General features: G+C 39.0%; 1 protein-coding gene across 1 annotated transcript in view; it reads left to right on the top strand.

The window, feature by feature from the left end:
- Nucleotides 1-25,462, top strand: part of GRID2 (glutamate ionotropic receptor delta type subunit 2) — a 1,371,230-nt gene extending 1,345,768 nt beyond the window's left edge. Inside the window, exons 15-16 of the mRNA XM_023638677.2 lie at nucleotides 19,663-19,903; nucleotides 22,600-25,462. Coding sequence (XP_023494445.2) covers nucleotides 19,663-19,903; nucleotides 22,600-23,022 — 664 coding nt within the window. The 3' untranslated portion in view covers nucleotides 23,023-25,462. The remainder of the gene's footprint in view (nucleotides 1-19,662; nucleotides 19,904-22,599) is intronic.
- The last annotated feature ends 339 nt before the right edge of the window (nucleotides 25,463-25,801 follow it).

Genomic DNA, 25,801 nt, shown 5'->3' with positions numbered 1-25,801 from the left:
AAACATATGTATCTCCTTCTGACTCCTGGAATTTTCTGAGTGAATCGAGTACCTATATTATAGACTCCTTGGCTAACTCCTGTGTGTAGCTCTTCCCTCAGCTGTGATGTTACACTTGTGTGATTATTTGATTAATGCTGATGTCCTCCACGGGGCTGTGTGCTTGCTGAGGGCAGGGACCATCTCCTGTCACTAGTCGTAGTTCCCCAGCACCAGCTTAGTGCGTGGCGTGTAGTAGCTACTCAGTAGCTGTTTGTTAAATGAACTTTATGCCATAGAGGGCACTTTGGAAAAAGGGAATAATCACCCTTTAACTTAGTTTTACTCATTTTATAAAGACTAATCACGGTATATGCACAAAAACTGCTGTACGTATCTGTTTTTCAAATAGAGTGTTTACATAAAATGTCTTAAGTGACTCAGAGAAATGGCATACTAAAAATCAGTGTTAACTTGTCATATCGTCAAGTGTGAAATTCATTACATACTATCTGATATTTGAAAACATTTATCTTAAAGACATTCAAAAAGATTGATATCTTATTAACTCTCACAGTGTCACCATGAGGTAAGTACTATTTTTTAAGTTGCAGAGGAAATGTTTCCTACTCAGAAGAAAATATATTGACTTTTTAGATTACTAGGTCTCCGTGGATGTATGATGTCTAACAACTTAAGGAAGTTTTCATAAATGTTTAGAAAAATTAATAAGTATAAAAACTATTGTAACCAAAAGCATCATTTATTTACCATCAAGAAAAGATGATCTATAAAATTAATCACAATTTCACAAAAAAGGATTTGAGTTTATTCTGAAGTCCGAGTTGAAACACTGTACAGAGATGCCATGTGTTTCTACATTTAGAGTAAACCATCATCTAAGAACTTGGCAAATCACGTATGTGTAGAGGGGCATGGGCATCTATCCTGAAAATGCCGTAAATTATAAGTGTGGTCAACAGTTAATTCGTTTGTGTTTTTTTAAGTGTAAATTATCCCTGTGGACAGTAACATCGTTAGAATGTTTTTCACCCAGAAGATTCCAAAAGACTCCACAAATGGAAAGGCAGAATAGAATTTTGGAACAAGAAGGTCTCTGCATCATTCAGATGCCTCCTCGGGGAGTCTTGAGCAGGCGAGTTGTAATTAGTTGGAACTTGTCTTTAAACAGGAGCCTAGAGTCACTTCCGCCAGCAAGAAAAATGCCTACAGGCACTAGATGATTATAGGAATCTGAACCAAAGTTTTGTTTAAAGATATGTATGTAAGGTATACTTCCCTCAAAATGCCCTATGGTTTTTTCATTTCTATTATCTTAACCCCTAAAAGTAACTTCATTGTGTGCCAAATGATCCATTCTACTGCTTGCAAGGTCTGGCGTGACACGGACCCTGACAAAGAGGAGGGGACAAGGTGAGGAAGAGCGCTGAATTACTTTTCTTGCTTTTTATTTTTTATGCTAATGAAAAGGGTCAAAGGAAAACATAGACCATTGTGATAAATATCTTGTATCTTCATATTTCACTGTAGTTGTCAAGAATTCTTGCCAAGTAATAAATGTTAAGTAAACCAGGGCAGCTATGGGATAGGTTCAGGTATTCTTCAGCTGCAGTCACATTTGGCCTCAACTCAAAGTGCCACCTTTGTCCTGATGATTTCCTTCATTCTGTTGAGTAGTTAGATAAACTGGATGCAGTGGTGATGCCAACATGCTGTTTTTCCTTCATTGTGTGAGCATGTGTGTGTATGAGAGAGACAGAGACAGAAACAGAGAGATTGGTGAGATTTTAAAAACCATTCAAGTCTTGTTTTATTTGGTTAGTTTAAATTTGCTCTTTGCTGGTGGTTAAAATGAACTAGTTTCCTCTATGATACAAGCGCTTTTAGAAGTTTGAACGAGAAGACAGCTCATCAAAGTTGCAAGATATAAGGGACATGATCGTTTACAAAATAAGCCATGGATTAGGAAAGACAGAGAAGTGTGGTTGGGATGGGTTTTTATGGAGAAAATGGAATTCAGTGTCTGTTGGAAAAATAATCGCAATTACTTTCCATGCTTCATACAGCTGGCCTGTCAATCATCTCTCTTTGTTTTCACTCTTGGAATCAAATATATCAGGAGGGGAGAGGGAGTGGCGCTGAGCCTCCTCCAACTGACGAAGGGACCGAGAGGCAAACTGAAGCTGCTGTCCCGCTGCCACCTTGCTTCCGTGCATACAACTCCTTCTCCTGAAATGTTCGTGCGCCCTTTCTCCATGTCTTGACTTAAAGCCTTGGTCCAAATAGCCACCTCCTTTCTAACACTTTCTTTGATCACTTTTGCCAAAATGACCTTGCCCTCCTTCTACAGAGCTAAGTAATGATTCCTTAATCTCTACAGTGCTCTCTCTGTGTAGGCTTTTTGTCCTCCCTCTCTCTGCCAAAAATAAAACAAACAAAAAAAAACACAACAGTCTTTAGCTGTATGACCTTGCACGAGTTACTTCACTTCCCTGTCTTGGGATTCTAAATATATAAAAATGGAGATAAAATCGGTAACAACCTTATAGGTTGGTTTGGAGAATTACTTAAGTCAATCAGTGTAAAGAGATCAGTGCAGGTGAAGAGATAGGTGCTCAATACATGGGAGCGACAATTACCTACTATACCTACTGCCACCTGGCGGGCAGATATTCTGTCGTGTCCCTTCTTGAGCTTTGCCTTGCCTTCAGCTTGTTGATTGATGCATCCTGTGTGTCAACTCCTATGGCAGAGCACACAAAGATTCCTGACACCATCACCTGACCTAAGGAGCTTGCCATCCTTCAGAAGGGGTTAAGCAAATCACTTTAGCGAAGGAACCAAACAGTCATTCGAAAATTATAAGCAAACTTCTGGAGGCAGTTCAGAGGAAAGATACATCTTTGATTTCCCCAAACCAGCTTGATTATCAGAATCTTCCAGGGACAGTGCTGTTTAAAAATATAGTTCCCAGGGCCCGGCCCTATGGCCCAGTAGTCAAAGTTCCACACACTCCACTTCAGCAGCCCAGGTTCATGGGTTCAGATCCTGGGTGCAGACCTACTCCACTCACCAGCCACGCTGTGGAGGTGTCCCATATGCAAAAAAAATAGAGGAGGATTGGCACAGATGTTAGCTCATGGTGAATCTTCCTCAGCAAAAAAAAAAAAATTATAAATAAATAAATTAAAATAAAATATAGTTCCCATGTTTGTATGGTGATGGATGGAAGCTCGACTTTTGGTGGTGAACATAATCATATAGTTTATACAGAAGTCAAAATATAATGATGTACCCCTAAAATTTATGTAATGTTGTAAATCAATGTTACCTCAAATTAAAAAAAGAATTTTTTAGGGCAGTGAAAATGCTCTGTATGATATCATAATGGTGGACTCATGTCCATACATTCGTCCAAACACATAGAATGTACAACACCAAGGGTGAACCCTAACGTAGACTGTGGTCTCTGGGTGATGATGATGTGTCAACATAGGTTCATCAGTTGTAACAGATGTACCATTCTGGTGGGGGATGTTGATAATGGGGGAAGCTATGCACGTGTAGGGGCAGGGAGTCTATGGGAATTCTCTGTATCTTGCACTCAGTTTTGCTGTGAATCTAAAACTGCTCTTTAAAAAATGTTTTGGTTAAAATATGTATTTCCAGATATCAACCCAGAGATAGTAAGTCGGAATCTCTGATGTGTAGCCAAGGAAATGCAAGTGATTCTGACTACCATCCAAGTGAGCCATCCCTGGAATAATCACATGTAGTTGGAGATAAAGGCTTTCTGTTAAAAGCTAATCTTGACCAGGAGTAGAGCACATTTTGTAAGAGTTAGGATGGAAGGAAAAGAGAGTGATGTCACTTAAAAGAGATGAGAGAGTTTCTACCCAGTGGCTTAATTTTCTCAATAAAGTAGGAAACAAGATCCTCTGCTAAGAGTGAGACAGGTGGACGTGCAGTTCAGGGTTGGGGAAATGTAGAGACGGTTGGAGGAGTTGCCATGGGGATGTGCGACAGGGATAACTAGAGGTGAATTAAAATGAGGATGCGTTATGCTCCAATATTTCTTACTGGAATCCCCAAGTGCCTTTTATATCTGGTCTAGGGGTCATTCTTCTCAAGTCCTCAAAAGCGTGTATAAATGAAAATGCACTGACATTATCAGTAAAGGTAAATTTTTAATATTACTGACACAAAGATCAAACGTGAATTCTGAGTACCAATTGACAACAGTGTTTCTTCTGCCCAGTATAAAATTTAAAATTTGATCTCATGTAATGTCTAGCAGTCAGATTCTCATAAATAACAGCAAATCTACCCATTGTGCTCTTTGTTGATCTGTGGCTGGCATCTGAATATATGAATTCCCCTAGGGTGAGAGTAAGATTTCATAATTAAACTTATGCTGGTGGTGCTTTTCACGTATTTTTCTTTTTAGTGAGCGAATTCTTTTATTCCTCTCATTTTTCCACATGAAATTCTCAGTGTTGTAATGGGTCTCCCACAGTTCCAGGCAGTTATTGGTTCTTGGGGAGAAATGCTCCTGTGGCATTATTGATTGCAGCCTTCATGGGAAGGACAATGATTTACTATGTTTTTTCCTGTGCAGCTGTGAATTTGCTGTGCAGTGACGGGGTCTTCAGCGGCCTCCTCGGTCACAATTTGACAAAAGATCTAGAGAGTGAGCTAGTTCTATTGAAATGAAAGTGTCCTCACCCCAATCCATAATCTGTCCCTCAAACTAAACCCAGGTCGGTAAGAGGTTAGTGAAAACATGGTTAAGAACATAGTAAATGATGACACTGAATTTGAGGCTGTCCCTGCAGTCTTCACAAGGCCCCTGACCCTAACTTGGCCTCCTAAAAGCTTCATACTGTCATCCTCACTACCTCCCTATTTTCCTAGGCTTTTCACAGCTGTCTGCCTCCTCACCCACAATCTCAATACTTCACACTCTCACATTCTATTTATTCTCATGGCTAGACTGTAAGAATGGACATTCGACCTTGGGCAGCACCGTGGGTTTGGACCTAGCCATTACACATGGCAGTGTTCAGTTCTGAAAAGAGAAACTGGAAATCTATAGCAAATCGTCTCTGCTACATCATCATGGACGCACCACATTAATCTCTATAATGATTATAATAGCTGCCTGGTAGTGAGAACTTAATCTATGTCAGATATCATGATGAGCAATTTGCATACACAATACAATGTAAGATCGCTATATTCCATTCCATGGATTAGAAAAATTGAGGCTCAGAAGGGTCATGTTACTTTGCTGGTACATACTCGGGAAGTAATGAAACGAGGATTCCACCCAAGTTTGTCTAACTGTAATACTCATACAGTTAGCTGCTAAACTCTCCTCTTCAAAGACCTCTGTCTTTAAATTATTGCCCCTCCTTCACATTTCCTAAACCCTTATCTGTACCTCACTAGCATTCTGTGACTTCTCTTTGATCACCATCCAGTTATTGTGTCTATGCTTTCCATCCACCCGCATACTTGCAAATAGTTTTGTGGGCTAAATTTATAGCATCCATTTACTTTGTGCCCACTAAAATACCTATTCTAACGGACTTGTACATTTTGACCCTTCATAGCCTCAGTTCTCTATATGGATCATATCCTGACTTAGCTTAAGAGAAAGTGATAAGATTGGCATGGGGTAGAAGAAGATGAGGGGAAAGAAACTGAATAGTTACCATTAGTTCTCAGGGAGATGCTAGGACTTAATGGGCTCTGCCATCAATGATTAGATGTGATCTCCCCGGACACTGTTTGCCACATTTCTCATCTGCATGCCTACAGGCAGCCTTTGCCCAGAGCTGAAAGAAAATAAAATCCAAATGTAAAAAAAAAAAAACTTCAGAAACCTAAGAACTCTGCCCAGTGATCTCAGCCTATGATTAGTGACATTAAGCAGTAACTTCCTCTTTCCTCTTTCTTCCGTACTCTACCTAAGATATGCAGCCCAATACCAATTTATCTTGTTCTTGCATCTTAGACCAATTCTTATATATGGAAGATCCTGGGGTATCTCCAGAGCTCTGTGGACCATCATTGTGACTCACTGAGAGGTAATTTGGCGATTAATGTAACAAGGAATCTAGAAGCAATTGGAAGCAATTCTTTTCTTTTTTGCGGGGGGCAGGGATGAGGAAGATTGGCCCTGAGCTAACATCTGTTGCCAATCTTCCTCTTTTTGCTTGAGGAAGATTGTTACTGAGCTAACATCTGTGTCAGTCTTCCTCTGTTTTCTGTGTGGGACGCCACCACAGCATTGCTTGATGAGTGGTGTGTAGATCCACGTCCAGGATCCAAACCGGTGAACCCCAGGCCACTGAAGCAGGGCACACAAACTTAACCACTATGCAATGGGCCAGCCCTAGAAGCAATTCTTATATTTTAACTTTCTCTGATTCATGTTGAAGGTCATGCCTTACTGCAGGAACCAGATAAGAGCATAAGTCTTCTTTTTCCATTACAACTACAGGAAAATCACTTCAAATCGCATTCACTACAGTCTCTTAGAGTGTAGCCACTCCTCGAAAATAAGCCAACAAGGGTATTGATATCTACATTGTAGATCTGTTTCTCACATTGCCCTTGCTATGGTAGTATGCCTGTTTACCGTCCATGAAATGCCATTACCTGCAGTGATCTATAGAGGTTGAGTTTTACCTCGGCATTCCTTTTATTGGAGGGTTTTGTCCTTTTTACTCATCTAGAAACAAACAGAGCCTGGTATCCAGTATTTCTTACCACCATATATAAGGTAAAGATTCTTCGCAATTTACCAGTACTCTCAGCAATTTAGTTACTGAAAAATATAACTAGCTATCCAACTATGGGTAAATTGCACTTCCACAATTATTTATCAAGGCTTTTATAAATATTTCAGATCCCCACTTAGCTAGGTTCGTTTCATTTCTAGTTCACCAAGATTTGGAACAGATATGAAAGATGGATTATTTCAGGTTTGGAGTAAAGTAGAGAAATAGGAGGCTTTGTAAATGCCTCCATTTTGTACATACACATATATGGTGTTACACGACCTATTTCTGAATAAAGAGATGAGCCACACAGTCCCTCTGACAATTGCTATCAGGGCTGAATGACACTCAATTTATATCAAGCCTCTTCTCTGAGTTTTTGAAGCCTCCCCTAATATCATCAAGTGAGTAAACATTGCAGCACATATAGCTCTTGCTATCTATTATCATGGAAAAAAGCAGAGCTCCTGAGCATGCCCCGGAACCTGGGGAGTCAACATTCCTTTCCTAACAGCAGCATATCCACACCATTTCATTTTATCTCAACACACAGACACAGGGAAAGATGCACTATTCCCTTTATATCTATTGGTAAATTTTCTTTCTAACAACTGCTGAAAACTTCACTCCAGTAAGCAGTTAGTCCTGCTTGCTGAAGAAAATAGATACGTTATCTGAGGTAATAGATAAGTCTCATTAAGAAGATGGAATAGACTAATTCCCAGCATATCTCCCATGCATGGGAAAACTAAACTGTGACGGCGCGCAGTAGCACATCAATTATCCTTTCTATGTGGATTGAGATGAGTCTCCCTGCTCCTTTATACACATTATGTAACTTTTTATAAATAACCATTTGTATCAGAGCATCTCAGTTTGCTGCCTCATAAAAAAAGACAGCCAATATTTCTATTCCAAATAAGAGTTATTCCTGAAACGACTTAAGGAATCCAGGTATTCTACTTAAAATTTGTGTTCCTACTTATTAACATATGCCCAAAGAGTGGGTGTTTAGTATTAGCCTAAAAACAAATGCTACACATCTGATGATGTTACACTTTTAATGGAGATTGACTCCTAACAAGTAAAGCGAAGCTAGCCATTGGCATTCAAAATAAAGGAGATTTTGCGTTAAATAATGATTTGTAATCAGTTTACGTTACGTAGTTTATTAGTTTTGTCATATCAGGTTATCACATGTGAAATGCTTAAAAACAATTTTGTTTCTCAAGTAGTTTAAATGTCCTTCCTACACTCTTGTTTACACAATTAATTTTTATTAGCAAATGTTTGTTACATGTCTATTACATCCCAAATACAGAAATTTCACATCACAGGAGTTAAATTAACAGAAATTTATAAATGAAGACTGTGCTCGTTAAAGTATATGATAAAGTAGAGGACTTGTTTTAATTCGTGGACTGTGTAATGGAAACAAGGTAATGACAATAGAAATGCTTTGCAAATTGTAAAGTGGTATTTTCAAAAGGAAAGATATTATATTTGTATGTATCCCGGTTTTTAAAAACATCTTAAATATTGATAGAGAGAAGAAGAGCAGAGATTCTGTAGGCTCTGAGTCTAAGATCAGTTCTAACACAATTCAGAGGGAGGAAGAAGAAAGTCAGTAGAGAAATTCCAGAATTGGAAAAGTCCTGAATAGGAAGGTCACTTCTAAGTGGCAGTCACGCTCTGAAATCGTGACACTTGCTGCTGTGCTGTATGTTGCACAATCCATGTGTCTTAGTCCACTTGGGCTGCAATCACAAAATTCCACAGACTGGGTTCCTTAAACCACAAGAGTTTATTTCTCACGGTTCTGAAGGCTGGAAGTCCTAGATCAAGGGGCCAGCAAGGTAGATTCATAATGAGGCCCCTCAGACAACACTTGCTCTAAAAAGTTGTCCCTAAATTCCCCATCGTTCCAAAACCAAGGTTTGGTGACCCTTTTGCACAGTGCCTTTCATTACGCTGCCCCTTTCAGAACACATAATCACACTGCAGTGGAATTACACAGTAGCGTAATTGCAGATAATTGTCGAAAACCAGTTTTGGGTTTTTTTCCCCCATTTATAGAAACATCATAGCATGTTCAGATTCACGATGGAAAGAAGTTGGAAAGTAGAATTCACTTTTTAGAATGTCTAAAATAAAGAGACTGATTGTTTTTTATGGTTCTAGTCACTTTGAGAAAACTTTACGTTATGTTACTGTCAATGCTCTTTGCTAAAAAATTTAAAACACTTTTCCAGTGGAGTTGGACTAATGTTAAATGCAATATAATACACTTAAAAGTTAAACTATAAGTTTTTAAAATCCTTTAGACTTTTCCTTACCAATGATTTAACCTTGGCTGAGAATTTTAATTAATTGTACTGCATTTATCCACCAACTTTAATACAAATATGCCCTGAGTTATTTTTTAAGTATATATCAATAAGCAATCTCTAAGTTAGGAGATGTTATTTGTATCGTAAAAAATTTCCCCAGTTATTAAAGTATCTACTACTATAACAGCTCTTAGAAATAATGAATTCCTTCCATATATTTAAATTGTCGTTCAACTTATAAAAAGTTCAATGTTTATGAAAATGGTCATGAGAATGTTTGTTCATTCGAAAGTTTTTTTCTCCATCATCTTCTCTCTGCTGACACTGTGCCAAAGATATATATCACAGTCTTTATCCATTTATACACAGCACACACTTCAAGATCCCAATTATTTTAAGGTTTGGTGGTCAGACTCAGAGATATGAAAATATTCATAAAGTGTGTATAGTACACTAAGCGAAATAAGTTTGACTTTATGACCCTTTTCATAAACGTGCATTCGAAAGGTCTGCACAAGAAGATGTTGTACAGCCTGAAGAGTGATTGGAAGCAGAAATGATCCCTGCCAGTTTCTCCCCGCAGAATGACAGAATTTTCCCCTTTACCCTATAACCCAAATATCACACTGAGCTTAAGGATGAAGCTGACATTTTAAAAGATCACCAAAAGTGTTCTCTTTCCAATTGCAATTATGCCCTCTGTCTCAGTGGGAGCCATTGCCGGGGTCTTTGCAGCTCTCCAGCATCTTTCTGGCTGGTGTTCATTATCCTGATTATCTATTCATTTGCCGCCCAGCACTCATTTTATGAAAGATCATGTCTGCCATTTCTATAATGAGTGCTTGACTTTTACTGCCAGCATAAACACATAAAATATATAATAATTAAAGTTCACTAGTCACCAAAGTCTTGAGATCCGTCATGTTGCTAATTTGATTTTTCAAGCAATTGCTTCTCTGTGAACGAGGGTGATTTTGCCCTCTTAGGCAGCTGCAAGACTTGTGGTGGAAGGAGATGACTCTAACCTAGAGAGCGGTTTGGATGGGCACCGTATGTTTCAATGTTAAGGTTCATCTTCAACCAGATAACATCTCTATAAAGCATGATGACTCTTAGAGCCAACAAAAATGTCCTCAATATTTGAACCTAAAAATTAAGTGTTAAAGATTAAATAATGCACAGCTTTCAAAATAGTGGTATTTAATAAATATTGTACTTTTTATGGGCTATTGTTTAGGGAAAAATTTCATTGGGATAGCTATGGAAGTCTGCATGATATAGATTGAAATTTCACAACACATTGACTTACACTGAGTAAGGATAAGGTTTTGGAACACCACTTCCTTATTTTGAACACACTGCCTTGTTTTGATAACATTGACAAAGTCCCCTAAGTGCCTCACCATAATGAATTCATCTGACGTTTACTCTAATCGCAAAAAGATTAATGAGCTCATGAGATATTCATATGGCTCTCTGGGGACATCAGGATGTGCTACATGAAGTGTAATGTTTGTAAATGGATACAATGGAATACATGTTACCCAAGGAACTTGAATAGTCTAATCCCCAGTTAAGAAAGCAGCAAGAAAGAAAACGGCAGCTTCCACTTATACTGGGTTTTTTTAGGGATAGTAAAGATCTTGAGGGTGTATTCAAAAAAAGCACAGAAGCCAGAAGACCTGGGTTTGAGAGCTGGCTGGATCGTTCACCAGCCTTGTGGCCTTGGTAAATTTTCCTCAACTCTTGGCCTCAGTCTCCTCAGCTTTAAAATGAGAACTTAATAACATCAGCCTTCTTAAAGCCCTTTACAGGAAGAAGGAGTGAGGAGGAGGGGGCAATCAATCACTCACTCAGTCAGTCAATAAGATTCCTCCCTCACAAGGTTTTTTAAGCAGTAAATCAAATTATATGCAATGTGTTTGATGAGTGCTTTATAGACTTTGCAGCCTTATACATGCATTTATTATTGTTATTTCTTTGGAAAATAGGATGTCCAGATAGAGTTTACAGTTTTTTCCCATACAGAGAAAATTGGGTCCCTTGGGAAGACATTACTTATTACACGAGGACATGGACACCGTTTTGTTAATAAGAAAACCAGATCTGACCAATTAAAGATTTTATCAGGTTATCTTTTTCAAATTTGAAAGTGAGATATCAGGTTTGAAGCAATGCAGGAAATGTCTCTGTTTACACAGGTCCCTGATGTGGGGCAGTCCTCAACAGTAGCTGGGCTTATAGTTAAATCCAGCCCTGGTGGGTCACCCCTGGCATGGGGAGCCGGGCAGGTTACTTCACCTCACTGGGCAGGAGCTAAATATGATCTCATCTCCCAGATCCCGTCCAGTCCTAATAAGCTGTCATTCTCATTAATCGTCTATAATAATCTTTACCAACCCTGAAAAACTTCTAATTAGTTTACAGTACTTCTAGTCACACATAATTAAAAACCATTTCTATATCTTTTGATTAAAAGAGACACCACCTTTTCTGCTTCAGTTGATTGTCTTAACCATTCTTAGTAAATCACAGTCACTTCCCTGGAATTTCTTTTAGTAGTATGACATCTGTCTATATCCATTTGATTTCAAGATAAAGCTTCCATAGCCTAGACAATGATTCAGCAAATACAGACGTCAGGCCACAAATACCACCTGATCTCGAATATGTACGGCAGTCACTCTTTTGGAACATGAGTGGTCCTAATCTCAGGATAAATGTTCAGATGTATATTCCAGGATAATCAGAAAACCAAGGAAATTCAAAATTCACTTGAATGATTATACGGCCATTGTTAACATGCAGTGTGTACATCAAATTCTTTCTCACCATGATCAAATACAAAATCAACACGTGATCACTCTGTACTCGTTCAAAGTCACACACGTAATAATAGACATTTCTAAATATTAGTTATTATATATTAATACATAGCCGAAGCACTGGAAAAGGAGTCAAAATCTCTAGTTTGAAAACAGACTCTGATACTTTTTAATGATGTGACTTTGGCCGAGACATTTAAGCCCTCTGAACTTCAACATCTTCATCATTGGAAAAGGAACTTATTGACTTCACAGAGGTTTTGCTGTGGGATTCTAAAACAGGTCAGGAACCATAGGAGGCAGGCCTAATCTCACTCGGGCTTGTTTTTGTAACTCCAAAGGCAAAGTTGAGAGGCTACAACAGGGGCCATATGGCCCACAAAGTCTGAATTACTGACTATCTTGCCCTTAACACAAAAAGTTTGCTGACTCCTGGTCTAAAAGATGATATTTGTGAACTTATTTGAAATGTCATATTCACCTATTTGATTTCAGGCAATCTTAGTGGATTGGATTTAAGCAACTGGTATTTGGCTCAATTATCTGGAGGAACTGGTTAAAAGTCCAGTTTAAACAAAGGAAATGGCTTCTCATAGTCTCCCTTAGGCTATTTGGTGTTACTGAGGTATTTGATGTGATCAATAAATCACATTTATTGATTTATTTGTTGGATCTAATACTACTAACTGGTCATTAAGAGATTTTTGCTTAAGAAAAAAATTGACTGATGCTTGATTCACAGGAATTTGATAGAATTTGTTTTTACAGCTCTGATGTTCAAATAGTGATATGAGAAATGCCCATCAGAGCGCCACTCCCCTTAGCTGAGTGCTAAACCTGAATCTTTGATGAGCGCTTTTGTTTCAATCCAAGTTTGCCTACGCTTTCCAAGACCAGAAGGAAAGAAATGATGAATGGATGAAAAACCTATTGACATGACATTTTTCTGCAAGTCTTCTGTATGCTATTATTAATTCTTTCTCAGTAACCATGGAGAGGAAAATCTTGTGAGAACCCAGCAAATGACTTTAAAAATGTGGGGTTTTGGGCCAAAATAGATCCACTCAGTGTGTCAAAAAATACTTTTTTTCATTTATTCCCAAATTTCTTTCTGAGTGATAAGTGACATTAAACATTAATAAGTAATGAGACTTTATCCCAAGTATCTTTTTAATTTTGGTTTCATAAAACTCATAAGTATGTAACAGATAAATTTTTTTGAGATCTTAAAATAATATACTTTCCTCCTCACCAATCCCTAGCTCCAAGTTGCTTTGATACTTCCAAGATGAAGAAATGCCTGAAGGTCTCAGATCACAGAGTATCTATTATTATGTAGCTAAAATTCCCTTTCAATCTGACAAGAAGTCTGAAAGCCTGGGGTGTGGGAGGGATATCAAGGAGAGAAAAGGAAAGCTGCACTTCTCTGGCCAGAGGATTCCAGCAGAGGGCAGAGGATGGGAGATGGGCAAATGGAGGGGCATTAGTTAGACTGAAATGCACACAAGAGTAAAGGGCCCAATGCTTCCCTTCCCATTAGGATCTCTGAGGGAGTTCCGTGGGCTCTCCAGGCTCTGTACAACAGAGAAGACCTCAGATGGTTGAGAATCCAGAGCTGCATGGTCAGGAAAAAGCAAAGCTTCAATCTTCATTCCCAGGCCTCTCTTTCTCCCATGTGGTGTGAATGCTGAGTTAGAGTACGTGGACCATACTGGGGACCCTCCACAGTGAGTGACAAGACGACTCCAAAGTAGTGTCTGAAGGGATACAGACTAGTTAGAGGCTGGATGAACAACATGGCAGAGGCTGAGAAAGGTGTACAGCACCCCAATTGCCGGGTCAGCAGGGAGGTGCCCACCACCCCTAAAGTTGCTGAGAAGGACGTTAGTCAGCGTTAGCAGACTTAAAGCCTCTGCCGACTTTAGTCACCAATTCATGTCTAAGGACTGGACCCAGGCCCTTTGCACCTCAAAGGAGAGCGGCCAGAGCAAATCCAAGGACCAACAAGAGGCCAGCAGCTCCTTCCCCAAACACCAGCATAGGGGATATACTGCCGTCCTCCATAAATCCTGATGCCGTCTTAGAAAAGAGCAAGGGAAACGGGCGGGAATCGGTAGGATTGAGTAATTCTCTGAAGTAAATTGAGCTAAAGCTAGAGACATGTTAAATTATTAGATCAGATTAAATTTTAAATCATATTGAGCTAATTTTAGTTCGGTTCCCATTGCTCCGTGGGCCCAGTCCTCATGAGGAAGACCAATTAAGTTATAGAGACAAGCTGCATTTTCTTTGCACACCCAAATTGTAGTATGAATAAATTTGCAATCACGCTACAATTATATTGTTTGGTTTAGAGGAAACATATTGATGAAAATTTTACTCAGAGTCTAACAAATCTCTGAAACTAAGAGAGAGAGCTCTCCTGGTTACACGTTCGAAGCTGTGTAGGTAGCCGTGGGAAAGGTGTGGGCAGGCAGACCTGAGTTCTGGCCCCAGCTCACCCCTTTACTCTCTGTTAGTCATTGAAAAAATCATTTAATCTCTACAACAGTGCATCCCGACACATGTGTCTTAGATGATGTGCTGGGATATTGCTAAAATATTGATCCTTCCAGCCCTCCAGACAGCCAAGGCAGGGCCTGCGGTGGCTGAGCCCTCGGCCTTTCACCTCTGGCTGCAAAGAGCCTCTGATTACCCCGGTGTGGTATATAAGTTGTGTTTTGTGTGTTGAATGTGACAATTTGGGGGAACTATCGATCTATGTGGTTCGGTTTCCTCATCCCTAGAATGGGTGGAGGGGAACGTGGAGAGAATAGATGACGTTTCAGCCTTTTCTATTCTAGTCATTGATGCTTCTGTGAACATGGGGGAAAATCCAATGGCAACAGAGTCACAGGAGTTCCTACATACGTGGGCTGAAAAAAGAATTTCTGCACTTATTTTTTAAAAATCTCCAATTACTGTAAATTCTGTCCCAGCAGAAACAACTAAAAAATCAGGCGTCGTTTTCCTCAGATAACCAGCATCTTTTTTTACAGCTCTGCAGGAATTTACCTAAGGATAAGAAAATTAACAAAATTAGAAAGGAACCTGGAGACCGCTCCAGGATTCAAAGGCAAAATCAAAGTTGCCTAGGCAGGATGAGAAATTTGCATCCATCTTTCAGCAACCTGTTTTGTTATAAATAAATTAATTTGAAAATCAGTTTCTAGAGTAGTGATTAAGGATGGTAAGTGATCAATAATTAGTGCAATTTTATCACACAAATGAGGCTGTTATCTTCAAAGTAAGTAAAAAGCTTTTCAAGATGAGCACCTCAAACCTGTTGAATATTTTTATTTGAATATGAAAGAAGGATCTTTCCCTTCCCTACTCCTTTCCCCTGAAATTTGCTCATTTACACCAATAAAGAATTTAATGCATTCGAGATTGATCTATTAGCCATCTTCAAGTTGAAGCTAGGTTTTATGGACTTCTAAGATGTTTCTGTTCAATGAGATTACAAATGTTTTAATACTTTCAGACTTTCGGAATCAATCGTTCCCTGATTCATCTGGGAATAAAACTCTCCATTAAGAAGTCTATACCAGAACAGGTCCAAAGAAAGGATGGTTGTCACACATACTGACAACAATAATTCCAGCTTTTGAGTTGTGGTACCCTACTACGTGCCAAGCAACCAGCAGGATGCTTTTATTTCTGGCGTCATTCATTCCCACCGCATTAACACTTAATTTTACTCTGCGGTAAAAATGGCAGGAATTCTTCTGACCACACTCCAAGAAGAGGTTTCACTCATCCAGTTGTTCATCACAGTCTAATATCCAACTTTGTTTCTAATAGTTTAAGTGTTCTCAGTGCCAGGTTTATACTTTACGCGTTTCAAACCCACTAGTTAACTCTGCTCTCTGTGAGCAAAGACTGCCATCTTGTGGAAACTGCACATATACCAAAAACATTCCATGGAACTGAAAATTTTCTTTGCGCTTATTAAGAATTTTGCAACTGGATTCTTGCATTGTTACACACACACACACACACACATATCAGTGTTGCTTATAATTTAAAGGAAAATCTTTCCTTTAAGTGTGATTTTTAAGTCTCATTTAAAGGTGCAGTGCTTTTGAACTTTTGGAAAGAAAATGTCTCCTCATTTATTGTAAGGATTCATCCCATTAGTCTTTAAGGCAGTGCATTAGATTTTGCTAAACTTTATCTAATCCTTATGTAGGAATTTGTTATATAATAAAAGGAGGCTGTAGTGTGACCTTTCTGATGGAATTTCCAGGAGCATTAGATTCTGTAGCAAGAATTTGTGGCAGAGCTCTGGACTTAGAGAACGCTTTCATTTGCTCCCAACCTCTCTATCCCATGCCAGCCTGTAACCCTGCAGTCTGTTGTGAGCTTGACTGAGGGGTCCTGTGGCCCAACTGTTCTGTATATCCGAAAGATGGGGTCTCCCTGCAAAGGTTCAGGCCCCTGCGCTTGGTGAGATCAACCATCTAAAGAGATCTTCGTAGTGTGGTGATGCTTGAGGCACGTAGTGAAGTCTCTTCCCTTTTTCCCCTCAGGAACGCCTACCACCCAGCTTACTGAACGTAAAACTTCTACAATTAAATAAATTCCTTGGACTCAAGGCCCTTTACTCCTATTAGAATCAGAATTAGTGACATAGAATATGTATACTTCAATGATTATTTTTAAAAACAAATTATTTATTTTCCAGGTGTAGAAGTGATAAGGACACACTGTGAGTGAAACCAGGTACCACTGAGGAGAAAGAGGAGGCAATAACCAGTTTCTAAATGAATATGTGGATGAATGAAAGAATAAATTGACATAAATTGAGGGCAGTAAAAAGAAACAATTTGAGGGTTGCCCAGGCCATTCTGGCTGAATGTGAAGTTGTAGTTTAACGTAAATTTTGTACCCAAGGAAATGCCTGGCATGAAATCACTCTTTAAATATTTATTGAAAGGATAGATGAATAGGAGGAAATAAAATAGAAAATAGAATCAATGGTAAGAAAAAAGTAGAATCTAAGGGCGGGGTCCATTTACCCCAGACTGTTGAGCATATTCAGTCAATGAATGTGTGCCTGCTCTGTGTTAGGCAGTGTGGAAGATGGTGAGGACACGTTCTAGAAAGGGGAACGGGCATTAATCAAGTAATTGCAAACAATTATAAATGCTACGTGCTAGGAAGGAAAACTCTTCTCCTTCCACAGACACTGACCAACATGGTGTGGCGGGAATGGGAGGGGGGAAATTGGGAGCTCATTTTGTGCCCAGATAGATTCTCATTAAGCAAATGCTGCTGTCATTTCCTTTTATTTCTACACCTACCGAGAAATTCCAATTTAAAAAGAACTGTGTTTTTTGAGATGACTAACTTTTCCTTCACGATATTCCGTGGGGCCCTGACTCCCTAGGTCTCTAGGTAAGCAAATACCTACAGGGGTTGCCAGCATCAACTGAATATGATTCATGGATAGGCCGAGCCAGCAGCTCTGAGGCTGCGATCACAGATGCCCGTGGCACCTAACACAGGGCTGCAAACTCCCACAAGGAGTGCCCTTTGGGATCAAGGCACTAGTTCTCAAGTGCATTCCTCCACACTGTAGCTCCATGGGTTATTAATATATGTTATTGGGGGAGGAAAATGAGGAAGACGGGAATGGAAGTCAGATAAACTTGGGAAATGCTGAATTAAACAAAATCATACAAGTCTTCTCTTCTGCAGGTCTTCTTAGGGCCTTTCATAGGCTGAATTCTTTGTAAATTTTCATGAGAGTATTTCGCAAAGTTAATGCCCATAGGACCCTTTTCTTGCAGAAGCCCCCTAAGCACTAGTGTCCCATGGAATACACTTTTGGAAATTCGGGAAATGCAAATGACTTTGTCTGCGTTAGAGGCTGGAATAAGGGTGAAATGAAGCCATTAACATTCAGAATCATTTTAGTAAATCCAATTAATCAAATTAATTGACATTTTTGAGCAATACCCTGAAGCAACAGAAGCTTAGACAGATCTATTTCATAAGAAAGGAGAGGTCCAGGTTGTGCGGGAGGTTCCCAGAGTGTCAGCAAGGGGCGCTGGGCTGAGGCTGAGGGAGTCGCCTAAGGTAGCCGATACGGACTAGACCGGCTCTCCATCACAGGCCACAGGACTGGTCTAACTCTCGTCTAACTCAAGTCCAATGTTGCACACTGCCCACGTTATCATTGAGCTCGTTCTTATAGACACATGGATGAGATGAAACAGCCGGAAATGTAAAAACACATGACGACACTGAGCAATTTACTCCTTCCAGGTAGGATTAGTTCTTCTCTCTAAAGTTTTAGGCAGTCTCTTCCCAAATAATCCAAGAGCCAGAGCAAGAGTACAAATGCGGGTCCACATATCCTAAGTCTAACTATGTAAAAATTCTAAGTCAAGCTAAATACTATTGGATAAAATATGTTCTATCCTCTTATCTTGACAAATACACCTTCAAGACCCCAGGAAGCCCAGGCTGAGTCTAATTTGTGACTAGGAGTCCTGCACCTGCCTCGGGCCCTCTCTCCTACCTCCAGCTCTGGCCTGCACGATGAAGAGTCTCCCACACAAAGGCGAGCACACCTGAGCTTGCACCTCGAGCCCTGTCCACACTCTCCAGACACCGCCCTGTAGACCTCTGTGCACCCGCGGCAGTGAGACCTGCTCTCGGGAGGAAATACCGGGGGAGCAGGCCTTCATGAGTCCCGGAGGAGCACTCTGAGCCATTGGGCAGGAAATTCTAGGGCACTCTGAGGATGCTGAGTACTCTGGACAGGCTCTTGGCCTTGCCCTGTGAGCAGCGGCACAGCTGGAGGAGGGCCAGAGCCCAGCAGGTCTGGGGTAGAGCCTAAAGAGTATTTGGAATTGAAAATAAAACCTCTATGAAAGTCACACTTAAAAAGCTGCAGTCTTTGCAGCTACCCCCAGATTCTGGGAGACAAAAAGAAGAAGAAAAAGAAGAAGAAGAAGGGTATTTCTTATTTGAATTTAACTACTTCTGAAGGCCTCTGGTCAACTTTTCCTCTTGTTCTCCAAGGTAAGATTATTTCCCCTTTGGCATTAAAAGGGAAACTAGATCAGTTGTGTGAAAAATCAAAAATGATGTATTTTATCAACTTCGAACTTGTCCCAAGGCTTTCTCCTGCACTGTGTTAAATAATAGAAGTCTTTCTAATTGAATTTCTTTGTGTGCAGCATATGCTGGGTGACATTATGCCAGCATCTTGCTCTAAGCAGCAAAACGTTCTTCATAAAAGCATTACGATCCGGAGCATCATTCTGCGTGTGGGGAAGGAAGACACAACTGTAGCAGCTTGAAACCACATAAAAACAGTGCCTCTGAAATGTAATTGTGAAAACACATTGCAACAAACCAGGGGGGGATATTTAAGATTATAGGATGAAACCAAAAACAAAGAGGAAGGAAGAGAGGGAGGGAAAGAGGCTCGGAGGAAGGAAGGGATGCCAGAAGGGAGAGAGGAAAGCACCGTGGCACACCTCTGTCTATAGGATCAAAGCAATAACGTCTTGAGTGTCCTAGTGTTCCTAGTGCAGGCTAATCTAGATATTCATTTCCCCTCGACAGTCACCATCCTTCAGAGGTGGGGTTACAAATGGACGTGTTGTGGACTGAGGCAATAACTAGTGTGAAGTAACGCATGGTTCTGTTCTTTACCCCAAGGATCCTGGAGCTTCAGCAGAACGGTGACATGGACATCCTGAAGCACAAATGGTGGCCGAAGAATGGCCAGTGTGACCTGTACTCCTCAGTTGACACAAAGCAGAAAGGAGGCGCCCTGGACATAAAGAGCTTTGCAGGGGTTTTTTGTATCCTGGCTGCTGGAATTGTCCTCTCCTGCTTTATAGCCATGCTGGAGACGTGGTGGAACAAGAGGAAAGGCTCCCGGGTCCCATCAAAAGAGGTACTTGATTGAGAGCTTGGGCACTGTGTTGAGCCAACAAGCAGGCTGTATCCCAGGGAGGATAACCCCAGGGAAGGAGAGCATGTGTTGGGGGTGGTCCTGGTTTCTTCTTTCCCTGAAGAGTGAACATAAATCTGTGAAACGTAAAAATCGGTAAGACCAATACCGATTTCCATTTTAGGGCATCCCAGATAAATTAAGAGGAGACTATACTGTTTGAAAGACTGACGATTTCCTGTGCTGTATGAGCTTTGAAATTCTCCCAAATCTCAGGATAGACTGCAATTCAATGAACTTTTAAAGGCTGTGATTCCCTTGACCGGTTCACAAAGATGCTTATCATCTCATTTCAATTAGTTGTTTAACTTATAGGTAAATAACTTGTATCTCTAAGAGTCAGCCTAAAAAATCCAATACTACAGTTAAATAATCAGAATTTTCTCTTCACCATAGAAGTGGCTACTTCCCTCTATCGGCATGTAGACCTATAGAAGTGATGATATGTTTTTAGCTCTTTGATGGCTCGAAGCTTAACAAATCTACTCCATGGAATTCTCTAGAATTTGATTTTTCTCCTTGAGTCAGCTTAACTCCAGGGCCATATTAGAATTTTGCCAGAGATCTGAAAGAATAATTGCAGAGTTACACATAATTTCTCTTTTAAAGTGACATGTGCCTTATTTTCATCAAAAATTATGGGATTTATAAACTATCAGAGAAAATCTGAAGTTAAAATGAACTACTTGATTCACTTATCCCATTTCCACTGAACAGAAAAGGTGAAAATTTTTTAAATCAAAACTTTAAAAAATTTTTTAAATAAACCATATTCACCAAAGCTTCACAAATTGAAATGGAAAACAATCCCAATTTGCTGAATGATTTGATTTGCTGGACAGTTTTAAAGAAGGACCATTCTAGACTTTCTGTAACTAGACAGGCTAACTGATGCCTAGAGCGAATCCTGAGAGGGTCTGCTTTAATGCACGAATAAAAAGGACTTCTCATTTGCATAAGGATTCTTGCATGTTAATGTATTCTTTCAAACAGATTGTTTTCCAAAGTTGTCTAAGGAGTCCTTTCTACCACCTTATATGCAAAATTGATTGGTACCATTTATAAGGAAAAGCTTGACTTAGTGAAGATAAATCTTAGCTTCCTACCTGTCTGAATAATCATACATTCTAAATTAGTGGAGTATGAACTAAAAATTAATCAGGTTTTATTGTAGTGTTTTCTTTGTGGAATAGGCTTCTGGTATCTCTGTTGACGCTGATTCAATGCAAAAGACCACAGTAATGCAAGATTATAGCCGAGACTTCATATTCTCGAAAATCTGGAAATTAAGGACTCCCCAAGCTCCTTATATTTTGAATTACTATATATGATATTAAATTCTTGCATTATTATATCTTTTGATGGATGACTATATTATAGTTTCTGTGGGAACCATAAAATTATTTCTCTCAACCCTCTAAAGTCTCAGTGATAATATTGCATTAATGAGTATTTTTTATTGGATTTTGAAATGAGAAAGGAGAAGAAAAAACAGTGAGGTACATCAAAATATTTTTCACTGAGGAACACTATAATAGCACAATGAAAAAAATACATACTCCATTCTAATTTATGACACCTCATCCAGATCTTATGAACAAATATTTTCTCCTCTTATGATTAATAGGTATTTTTAAATCCTCATAAATTTAATTTATTGGACTTGGCTATAAATAACACTGATAAAAAGGGAAATTTTATTTCTTGCCAGTTTGATTTTTGAAATGTTGGGCTCTAATGCTCACTTTTAGTAAAAATCCTAAGGGATTGATAAAATGGTTTCAACTCCAGAAATCTGAGGTTTCACTTCCTTTTGCTTTATTAAGTATCTTCTTACTAAGACTCCATTAGCATAGCTCAAAGCATCTTTGATTTAGAGGCCATTTAGCATAAACCCAACCCTAAACTAAAGCTATCACTCACATGTCATGACTTGAAGGGGAGGGGTCTCTAAGGTCCCACTGACGTCACAGTATTGCCTCATTCCAGTACTAGACAACCGAGTGTTTGAAATCCCTCAACTGGGCATTGAGTCTCTTGTGTTGAATGTTGCTCTCTCTGAACAATCTCACATATCTGTAACCTAGGGAGAAATAACACTTTAACAGTCACTAACACTTTAGTGTGAACTAGCATATCAGCATATCATATCACTTTTCTCCAAGAATGGAAAGTTAAGGTTAGGAGCAAGCAGTGGAAAGGAGCAAAAAGCCAACTTGGAATGAGACACCCTGAAAAAGGAGGAAGCATGTGGAAAGAAGAGGTGGGGTGGGGGGACGAGCTGCTAAAACCATACTTTTTATTTGTGCAATTTTGCCTGGGTCTATCTGTGCTCCTGTGGCAGGCAATCACCCGCCTACTGCTTCCATATTTTGTAGTTGCATGTGGCGTATGCTCACTTTAGAACTTTGACTGCAAGAAAAATATTTATTATTGATAACCTTAGCATCATATTGGTACCCCCAGAACCCAGCACAGTGCCTGCCTCATATTAGGTGCTCAATGAATATTTGTTAAATGAATAAACCCCAAAGTTCAGTTAATTACATATCATGTTTGCTGAACTACTTTTTTTTTTTTTTTTTTACCATGGAAGCTAGTACTGATGAGAACCTTATCTTCTTTTTCTTCATCTCCAGGATGACAAGGAAATTGACCTGGAGCACCTCCATAGACGTGTAAATAGCTTGTGCACAGATGACGACAGCCCCCATAAACAGTTTTCCACCTCGTCAATTGACTTGACCCCTCTGGACATTGACACTTTGCCAACACGACAAGCCCTGGAGCAAATCAGTGATTTCAGGAACACTCATATTACCACAACCACCTTTATCCCAGAGCAGATCCAGACTCTTAGCCGCACACTATCAGCTAAAGCTGCCTCTGGTTTCGCTTTTGGCAACGTGCCTGAGCACCGAACTGGCCCTTTTAGGCACAGGGCACCTAATGGGGGCTTTTTCAGGAGTCCTATAAAAACAATGTCATCTATTCCTTATCAACCAACTCCTACCCTGGGGCTCAATCTGGGTAATGATCCAGACCGAGGCACCTCCATATGAGCAGCCAACAAAATCTCTTCACTGTTTCTTTCGTAGGACTCCCTTTGCAAGGAGCAACTGTAATATCGTGGGACTAACATGGATGTAACATTTTTTTTTTAAAGAATCAGGATGATTAGTAACAATTTCAGTTCGTTCTCCTCTCCTTCTTCCTCTTCTCTCTCCTCCATTTCTTGCTCTCTCTTTCCGTACATTTTCCTCCACTTTTTTTCATTACTCAACTTGTTCCCCCAGAATATAGTATACTAGGATCCTATTAGTCCGCTTTTCATATACTGTACTTCAAGTATAGGAAATGTGCACTGAGTACCCTAAAGGTATATGCAGGATTCATTTTACATAAAGGCCTCTTACGTAACATTTCTCTATTTTTGAAAATATAATTGCAATAACTTCAGTCTTTCTACATTCTTCTGCTGCATCCATACAATGCTCCACTGCTGTTGAGTGTCCTTTAACTGTGGACCAAAGGCAACCCCTGCAGTGTTTATAAAATAACTTAAAGACCGTTCAGGCCACATAATATGAGAATGCAATTTTGTAGGATTACAAAAAAGCCATTAATATGCCAGACAAGACTACAGTTAAAACTACTCTCGCACTGCAACAGTGCATATGACCTTTATGTGATTGTACAGTATTAAAGTTTTTTCTCATGTACAGTAAACTTTATCATATGGCAGAAGCCTCTATTGTGTTAAATAAATTAGTATCTCATATATATATATATACATATATATGCACCTATATAATGTGTATATATATTAAAAGGCGGCCATTGCTATTGCAATTCATTTAATAAAGCTTTAGTTAAAAACGAAAAGTATTGTATACAGGAGCTGTGTGCAGCGCAGGGGGTCTTTTCAGTTAGAAAAGGCAGGTTGCTTTATTGTTATTCTGACTCGCGTTGTTTGCCGACAGAGAATATTTTATACTTTTGTTATTAAAACATCCAGGGCGGTTTAATATTTGTTCCTCGATGTAACTCATTTGAATAGGTTTTGCATTTGTTATTCGGCAGTGTATAAAGTTAACCTTGATAACTTTACTTTTAATTAATTATCTAAATGGAAAATGCTATTAGCTGAACCACGTCCACAACAGCACATAGAGCTCTGTTAAGAGTTTAAACGTAGATCATTGAAGGTTAATAAATTCTCTTCCGAAGCAGTAAGCCAATCGATACAACTGTAGCTGGGGAGCGGGGAGAGCCCGTAAGAAATATTGATGTGGCCTTAATTACCATCATACATTATCCTAAAGAAGAAAATATGATAACCGTGCTGGGCTCTCAACCAAACCCCCCTTTTTATTCAGTTCTGTTTGGAGGAGTTACGTATTTTTTACATTAGTGCCAAGTGTCTAGAAAGATGACAGCAAAAACGTGCCTCTTTGCGCACACTCTTTTCGAGTAGCATTCTTACCTGTTAGAAACGTAGAATGAACTTTGTTTGTAATCCTTAAATTAAAATGTGGTAAGTAGGAAGCAAGAACTTATCCTGTGTTTTCACGCAGCCATACACTTCTTTTAATCTAATTCATTCTGTGGCTAGGATTGATATAGGAATCGACCTATGTGATTTGCTTTAGGAGACATTAAAAGGTATATTCTTAAGGTATATTCTATTTTGATGCTAATTCTGTTCTGGGGAGCAGCTTGTACTGTCACTGTTTTTGTACTAAATCTTCAAATATTGTCTACTGTGTAAGGCAGAAAAATTTCTTATCATGCAAAAACCATTTTGTTTCCAGGGTAACAAGTACCTAAGTGCATGCACAACTTGTTTTCCCTTGTAACATTCACGATCTCATTCATGACTCTGATTTTAAAACAAAAAATCTTTACCACAAGCTCTATAGGGACACACCAGATGTCACAGTGATTCGAGCTATCAACAAACTGTTAATCATGTACAATATTGAAAATAGGCCTATTTTGATGTATTGCCTATTATACAAATACACAAAACACTTTTTGGAGGCCTCAGTTATGAGTGGCAGAGCTTTCTGTGTATAATTTGTCTAAATAATTTGTCTAATAAAAATGTTTTCTAAACTTGCTCTCATACCATTGAAGTCTTAACTATCAAATTTGAAAATGCTTACTCTTTCACAGATCGAACTGAATTTTTCTAAAAGTTTATCTTGAGTTGATTAAAGCATAAAACACATTACGTTTTACTAGCAGAACTATGTGAAATGAGTGATCTCTAGAAACGATACTAAGTGATGTCCTAAACCGATGAAAGACTGCCTTTCTGCTCTTTGACACTATCTGAAACAATATATTTGTTTTTCTTCGTGGATGTCTCTGTGAACATTTTTTGGGAGAGATTTATCCTATTTCATGTAAACAATACAACCATTATAAGAATAGCAGGATGAGAGTTTGTTACATCAAAAAAAAAAAGAAAATTAAAGGTAATTATTATATTTTGAATTTATGTATTAATTATTTCTTTGCTGTTAGGGAAATATTCATCATGCTGAATCTATTAATTTGAACTTGACTCCAGGATTATTTCTAATAGTGTTGTTTTCTGCATTTGAACAACAATATTTAATTCGTCTACCATTTAACTCACTCAATGAATATATATCTGAAGATATATTCAATTTAGATTAAAATCTATGCTGTTCTAAAATTCCATTAAACATGATCTTTTAAATGTTGGCAGCAGGAGGAACTGTAGAGGTCGAGCTTATCTCCTTCGTCTTACAAATAAGGGGACATAAAATGCTAAGAAGCTGTGACTTGCCCAAATGTTTGACAATCTAA

This window comes from Equus caballus, chromosome 3, assembly GCF_041296265.1.
Source record: "Equus caballus isolate H_3958 breed thoroughbred chromosome 3, TB-T2T, whole genome shotgun sequence".
In the NCBI taxonomy this organism is placed as follows: Eukaryota; Metazoa; Chordata; class Mammalia; order Perissodactyla; family Equidae; genus Equus; species Equus caballus.
The sequence above is the reverse complement of the archived record's forward strand: the minus strand, read 5'-3'. Positions and strand labels throughout refer to the sequence as shown.